Source organism: Manis javanica, chromosome 8 (genome assembly GCF_040802235.1).
Source record: "Manis javanica isolate MJ-LG chromosome 8, MJ_LKY, whole genome shotgun sequence".
NCBI lineage: Eukaryota > Metazoa > Chordata > Mammalia > Pholidota > Manidae > Manis > Manis javanica.
The window spans coordinates 59,650,423-59,658,410 of NC_133163.1; the positions used below are offsets into that span (position 1 = coordinate 59,650,423).

General features: G+C 42.7%; 1 protein-coding gene across 1 annotated transcript; it reads right to left on the minus strand.

Annotated features, from left to right (window-relative positions):
* Positions 1–447: 447 nt before the first annotated feature.
* On the minus strand, positions 448–7,739 carry PNN (pinin, desmosome associated protein). Its single transcript, XM_073211312.1, has 9 exons — positions 7,217–7,739; positions 6,483–6,554; positions 6,016–6,084; positions 5,484–5,556; positions 5,275–5,369; positions 5,044–5,119; positions 3,889–4,044; positions 3,673–3,811; positions 448–2,971 (listed from the first exon to the last, which is right to left on the minus strand). Exons 1-9 carry the CDS (start codon positions 7,327–7,329, stop codon positions 1,464–1,466), a joined length of 2,301 nt encoding a protein of 766 aa, XP_073067413.1. The 5' UTR covers positions 7,330–7,739; the 3' UTR covers positions 448–1,463.
* Positions 7,740–7,988: the final 249 nt, after the last annotated feature.

Below are 7,988 nucleotides of genomic sequence, written 5' to 3' on the forward strand. Positions count from 1 at the left end.
CATATAATTATTTTAGATTCAGAGTAAGAATTTTAAGAATCAGGTTAATCTTATGGTCATCCCTTTTACCAGTCTTTTCCCCATCATGACAGAGAAAAATAAAATCTGCACCGCATGGAGAGCATTAAAATTCCCATATGATGTGACTCTTGGTGGAAATAAATGGCCCAAGGATGCAGGTAGCTAGCTCTGCAGTTTGAGAAGCTCTGCTTGTTCTGCTTAATAATTACACCAAGGATTTTAAAACAGTTCTTTAACATGTTCGCTTACATTTATACAATGCTGGAAATGCTTGACATTTTCACTATTACCATTTACTTGTCAAGAGAATGTTTAAGTATTCAAAATCAAACCTAAAGCTACAATGTTAAATAATGAAATCAAAAAAGGCCATTTGCAATTTATGTGCTCTTGTATGAAGCATCACAAAGTTAATACAAGTACTAGTCTTAAGCAGTCACACAAGTCTAAGCCACATTTATTTGCACATGTATAGTAATGGGCAACAGATACTCCAGATGCATACAGATTTATAAAACAAAGTTAATCATCACTTGGTACACTGTGTTCTTGCTTACAGATTCAAGTGTAGATGAACTTCCTTCATTTTGTAAACTTTCATACAACTTAAAAAGTCTTGAAAACACACATTGGCATGTTTCAGTTAAAGCCAACACAAAAGTTAAGACAAGACCACAAACTCAAAACCAAGTTTAGAATATACTTTTCTACCTCCCTTCCCTAGGGATGTGACTATTTTAACAGATGCATATGCTATTATCCCAAAAGTAACCTTGGAGACAAATGATGCTCCCATAATCATGAAGAAAATGCCCACCAAATCATACTGCTTAATCTACCAAATATGAGAAACAGAAAAATGCTTAGATTAAAATAACAAGATCATTAGAAAAAGTAAATGATTTTAAGGAGACTGTCTCCCCTCAAAGCTGCGAAGATCTGACAACTCAAATACCTAAGGCAAATAAAAGTGAGACCTTCAAAGACATTCTAACCACACTCAGTATCTAATGACAAAAGTTGAAAATGTTATCAAGAGGTATTATACAAGCGTCAACGACGACATCTCAAAACTAATGAAATAAACACATTTATTTCTACGAAAGCAATGAATGTATTATACAGATTTGGGAAGAGACTTAAAGATTTACCTATTAAAATATACAGATTCCTCCTGAAGAGTATAGGATATTTAAAAAAGATGACAAGGGATGTTAATCTTTTTTTATTATTATTTTTACATATTTTGGAACCTCACATAATTTTGATAAATAACTCTTACAAAATTATGCAAAAAGTACAAGAATGTCTGGTAAACAAACAGTCTGTATTATCCAAAAAGATTTTTTACAACATGCAATGCTTAAGGCAGCATTCTCCTCACAAAGCAGGGCAGTCCCACTCCTCTGGCCAGCTGCTGCGACGGGCCGGCGACCGCGCCGTCAGCGCCGCTTGTCCTTCCTGTCTGCCTTGCGGTCCCTCTCGCTCCGCGCTGGCCGCTTGCCCGACCGACTACTCTCTGACACAGACCTCTTTCTGTCGGACCGGGCGCTCTTATCCTTGGGAGCCTTGGCGTCCCTCCCCCCACCCTTGGCGGCCTTGTGCCCCCGCTCCTGCCCTGTTGGGTCCCTCCGCTTGCGCTCCGTGCTGCGCCTGTGCTTCCTGTCCCTGCGGCGCCCCCGGCCCCGACTCCGGCTTCTGCTCTCACTGCTACTCGTGCTGCTGCTGCTGCTGCCGCGGCTGCTGCTGCCGCTCGTGCTGGAGCTGCTACTGGAGCTGCTGCGGCTGCTGCTGCTGCCGCTACTGGAGCTGCTGCCGCTGCTGCTGCTGGTTGAGCTGCTGCTAGAGCTGCTGCTGCTACTGCTGCCGCTCCTACTCTTGCTTGCTTTGTTCCTAGCGCGGCCCCTGCTGCTGCTCCTCGCCTTGGCCTTGCCTTTGCCATCGAGAGGAACCGCTACAACGGCTACCCCTGTGCCCTCGACAGCTTTGACAACCTCTGCAGGGAGTGGCTGCCCCTGCTCGAGGGCGACCTGAGGTGTTGGCTGTGAGCCGGCAATGGGCAAAGTGTCGGGATGGGAGGAGGGCTGGGGGGTTGCCTGGGGCTGTGGGACAGGCTGGGACTGGGGGACTGCCTGGGGTTGCGGGGTTGCCTGGGCTTGAGCCTGGGACAGGGGCTGCGGGACCGCATGGGGATGGGGATGGGGATGGGGATGGGGCTGGGGCTGGGGCTGGGACTGAGGTAGGGAAGGAGGCAGGGACAGGGCCTGGGCCACGGGCTGGGATTGAGACAGGGACAGGGACTGGGGCTGGTGCTGGGGCTGAGCAACAGGCTCAGGTTGGGGCTCAGATTCTTTCTCCTCTTTATCCTCAGGCTCATTTTCCATCTCTACAGCACTAGCATACTCTTTTGCAGGAGAAAGAGATTTACATTCTTTATCTGGTTCAACTTCAAACTCCATCTCTGGCTCCAATTCTTTGCTAGTTTCATTTTCTGAAGGTTCTATACTTTCCACTTGATTGGTTTCCATGACCTCCTGCTCAGCAATCACATTTTTGACACTTTCCACCATCTCTAGCACATCCATAGCTTCTTCAGGCTGACTATTCTGCTGCTTCTCACCTTCCCTTACCTCCGTGTCCTCCTCCATCTTAACCTCCATTTCCTGTTTCTGTTCCTCCTCCTCCTGTTCTTTCTCTGCATCACTATGAACTATCCCTATTTCCTTTTCCTCTTCCTCTCCTGCTTCCTCTATTTCTACATCATTGTGCTGATTACCTGTCTCCTCCAACTCTTCCTCTCGCTGAGCCACCTTACCCTCTTCTTGTTCCGCCTTCTGTTCTTCATTACGCACCACCTGATGCTCTCTTTCCTTCATTGATTGTCTTCTAGGCCTAGCCTCCATTTTATTTATTTGTTCTGCAAATTCGATGCGTCTACCTTCAAATAAAGCTGAAGAATAAAAAAATTGACATGTGCAGTTCACTATCATTAAACTTCAAAGTCACAATTTGACACCTCATCACAACTGTCGTTGATCTTTAATTTTTGTAAGGAAATGACTAAAGACTGATTATGACAAGTAAATAAATAAAACTGACATACAACAACAAAAGCAAAGATCTACTGCAAACCTACATATACTAAGTTAGCAGCAGACAAAACTCTGCCATATTATCTAGGTGATAGAAAAACAGAACAATCTTTGCTATTTACTTTATGCTAAATAAAAGAATAAAATTTCTTTAAAAGTCAGTTTTATGGTATCATATCATACATTAATTCTTCTGAACCCAAGAGGCAAATCATTAACAACTGTCTTAGAGGTGCCTATTCTTCCATGTGTACTCCCTCAAGGGACTAATCCATGTTCACTATTTTCTTCATTAGCATTTGTATGTGGCTACAAAAAAAAGTCATCTCCCTCAAATGCTTAAGAAATACACATGCATTAAGCACTGCCTACAGTATGTCTGCCTACAGTATGTATGTTTCAGGTTAAAATGTAACAAATGCTCCTGCCCGCCAACATTAACATTTTAGAGTATTTGTTTTGAGAAGTGAACTAGTCAATCACAATTATTACAGGAAACAAAGAAATATATGTATACAACCCATTAAGAAAATTTCTATGGGCCTCCTGACATACTTACCATTCATTTTTCTCTGTGACTCTTCTATTAGTTTTTGGGTAGCTGGACACATTCTTCCAGGAATATAGAACAAATGGGGCTTTGTTTTAGTTCTTATATATTTTATTATCTTGGCATTATGCTCATTCCATTCTTCTTGCTGCAGAAAAGGTAAAAGGTCAGTACTTTTGTAAACATAAAGGATTACCAATCCTAAAATTCCAAAATACTACTCACCAGCTGCGCAAGCTCAACCTTCTGTTCCAAAAGCCGCAATTCTGTCTGTTTAGCACGCCTCTCTTCAAACAGTTCTCTCCTCTCATTTTCTACCTGCTTTCTTTCTTCTTCTGCCTGCACTTCAAGTTTTTGTTCAATTTCCTGGCGCCTCTTTTGCTGAAGGTAAATAATAATCTTTAAAAGCTTATTATGTATCTTGATTATGTGAAACTCTATATTATTAAAGTATTTAGATGTCTCACATTTGCCATTCAGAATACCAGCTAATTCAAATTTACCACTTAGCATTTGAAATTGATTGCAATTTCTCTTTGAGGAACTGGGGACCAGAACTTTTTCATGTAAAAATCTGAACTTCAAGGCCATTAGCTATATTAAATTACTGTTCCATTCCAACTTAACTTCTAGGAAGACTCTTTCATAAATTGAACTAAAAAAGAAAAGCACTATCTTTGTAGATTATCTTCAGTCTGTCTCTAAATCAAAGAATTCGATGTAATATCCTAATGAACAGTCAACTATTTAAAAAAACCTAATGACTTATTCCTCAAACATTAAAATGCTTTTATACATTTTACATTCTCTAGTAAAGTCACCAATTGAAAGCTGAAATGAAATTTTGTTCATATCCTATAAATGACTAGCTCTCTCTCCTTCCACTACATCTCCGTTAGCAGCAGTAATTCAGTATTGAACTCCAAGGACACAATTGTGCAACCTTAGTAAATAAAAGCTTCTAAAAAGATGGCACAGTTAAACTGTGGAGGGCAGACAACGTTTATACTTTGTGCTTCAAAAGTGCTAAGTATTGCCTCTGAGTGTATAAATAAGTTTTAAAAATTAGAATTACTAAAAAAAAAATTTTTTACAAAAACTAGTTATAGTGATCATGGAGTTCAACTCCCTAGAAAGCACTGGTTCTCTTGAGGCACCAACCAGAACTCTTTGCACTACAAAGAGAAGTTCCCTCAGTTACTTCATAGCAGCTCAACAACAAAAAATCAGTTAACAATACAACAACTTCATTAAGTTTTCCTTGGCTTATTTTTAGGCTTTCAAATATCTTAATTAAGAGAGTTTTTCAGCTTTTAAAAAAGCATGTAATTCACTACTTTGGTAACTTAAAGGAAGGAAAGGAAAAAACTGCATAAATACCCTTTCAGTAGCAACAGTAGATTCTTGTTTAAATTTCTGAAGGGTGCCCATCAACAAGCCAAATATTCGTCGGTTCCTAAAGAACAGAAAAAGAAAATTCAGTTGCGATAGGTTTCACTTCGTTTAAGCCTGCCATTTCCTATAAGTATTGGCATTTGAATAATTCCTTCAATCTTCTCAAACTGCATTATCTGACAGGAGTCTCCCCCGGTAAATGGATGCTAAAAATACCTTTGCTTTCCCTTTTCATCCATATTCTGATCCTGGATAAGGTCTCTACGAGTGCGCTCTTTGGAGGTAGCTACAACTGAAGACTGCAAAGCTGGCTGCAGGAGAAAATACATCTTAGTAATTTAAGTAGTATATGACGGCACTCTTTTAAATGTAGTAAAGTGAAAATACTATGCTCATCCTCTAAGTAACTCTTTAGTTTCAATTACCTTTTTAACATCATCATCTTCTGGGTCACTCTCCTGGCGTGATTCTCTCCGCGTCCGACGCTCCCCGCCCAGCCTGACATAGGAAAAGGAATTTAAGCATCACTGTAATATTTGCCAGAAGTACATACCTAGGAAAAGTGACTTTTTCTAGGACACAGTTCCAGAAGCCACATTTTTTCAGTGCCCATCCTATTTTACTCTTTCCTCTGGTACTAAAAGACAAAATGTATCACAAATACCCAATCCAAACTTTGGTCTCTATAATATTTAAGGTGATTAAGTTTTTTAGGTTGCACAAATTGGCTATTTTCTCAATCTTACTCTTCTCATGACCTTTATTTTGGTAAAATTTCTGTTACGGTTCGTAAAGAACTGAGTTCTGAGAGATAATTGCTGTCTCAATTCAATCAAATATCAAGGGGAAGAGGAATATTACTCAATTCTAATACAATTCAATAATATTTATTAAATACTTGTATCTGTAAGCTACCTCAGAAAACAGCATACAAGAATGCCTTTTCCTCCAACATACCTATTGACTGCCCCTTCAAGGTCTCTCTGTTTGGCTGGGGGTCCTCCTCCACTATCTGAGAATCCACGCCTGCAATTAAAAATGTCCAACATTAAACCACTTGAAGTTTAAGACGAACATTTCCACTTACCAAGAAAATTTAGCTGGTGTCTTAAAAACCCAATTAAAGCAACCTCAAGTAAACATTCACTCCCGAGATGTTTTTACATCATTTTCTAAAAACTACAAAAATAATCAAGTGTATATACAAAACTGGTAGTTAATATAGTCTTCAATCTCAACAGTTTGCAAGTAAACCAAGTTCCAGGATTAACTATACAGAAAACTACAGCTGATCAAAACTTTAAACAAACACAAACATTTCTAACCCTAGTTCTACCACAAATTTTGTTAAAACGGATATATTAATTTAGCGGAATAACTACCAGTAGTGTTAGCATATGAATTAAGTGCTAAGGAAATCTTACCTCAACAATAAACTACCACGTCCTCTACCTCCACCAGGACCAGAAAGGGCCAGCAATCTGGCTTGGATAGGCCTGTGAGATATTTACAAATTAGTACAAAAATTGTTACGTGGACACACCTAGAGGTACTAAATAATTTCACGGGTGCGATTCATCATAAGGAAAAAATAACCAAAAGTATAAAGACGGTTTCAAATCCACGTGTTTGAAACTGGACAGGAAATATACTATTTTAACTTCCTTGTTTCTCCAAGACCAGTATCACAGAAATTGTATTTACTTCAATGCCACTACACATTAAGAATCCGGTCCTAATTTTGCCAACCCCGAGGAAGACGCACGTGGTGAGGAGCCTAGGCGCGAGGCGGCGGAAGGCGTCCCGGGAGGGTCTCCCGCCAGCCCCGGGCCCGGCGGCAGCGGTACAAGGAAGGGGCTTTGTGCTGCAGGGCCGGGCCTGCGGGGCCAAGGGCGGGAATCGGCAGCCCGGGCCTTCCTACAGACCGGGGGGCCAGCGCAGCACACCCGGGCCCCGCTCTCCTTCCTCACACACCTGAGCTCCGGGACCGACCGCGGGGCCTTGGGGAATCGCACCTCACTGAGGACGTAGTTCTCCCGCCGCCCCGGGAACGCGCCCCTAAGTTCCAGTCTTCTCAGGACTGGCCGACCTCCCCACCCCCAATTCACCCCGGCTTGATAGCTGCCTCTCGGAACCGGCGTTTTCCATAGCCCCTTACCTCACATCATTCGGATCTCGCCCGGTGAGCTTGCGAATATTCTCATCCACATTCTTGAGGCTCTCTTTGGCCTTTTCCAGCTGCTCCTGCAAAGTTCTCACCGCGACCGCCATCTTCTCCCAGCGGCAGGCTTCCCGACTGCTCTACAGGCCGCGCCGGCTGTGTCGCGCCGCGAGACGCGAGAGGACTGACAGCTGGGATCAGCCAATGACTATAAGCGTAGTTTTTCGGCCTCAACCACTCAGCGACCGGAAGGGGGACTGAACCAAGGAAAAGTCGTCCAGGCGGTCCCCGCCTTACCCAGTTCCCCGCGGGTGGCCGGGCTCCTTATCATTCGCAGGGCCGGGGCGGGTTTGAGAGCCCACGGGTCCCCCGAGATGCGGGCTTGTGAGCCTGATTTCCTGGTGAAGATCGCGGTGTTTTTCAGCCTTTTAAACCTGTGATCTGACGTACTTTACATCGTTTTAGCCACCTAATCACAGAGTAGGATGTATTCGAGTCTATTTTCCCCTCTTCCTCAGTCAATGATTTGATTACGAAAGGGTGCGGCTGTTCTACTGGCGCGCATGCCCATAGAGTGGGTGGGAGGAGTGGCGCAGGCTTCCCAGGATAAGGTTACGCCAAAACGGGCAGAGGGAAGCGAAAAAGGAACAGGCAGTCTTGTTCTGTACTCCGTGTGGAACGCTCTGCATGCTTTATCAATCACAACAAAAAGCTTGATGGAAGTGCCTCTTATTACTAATACGGAAATTGAGTCTGCAGATACTGTAAC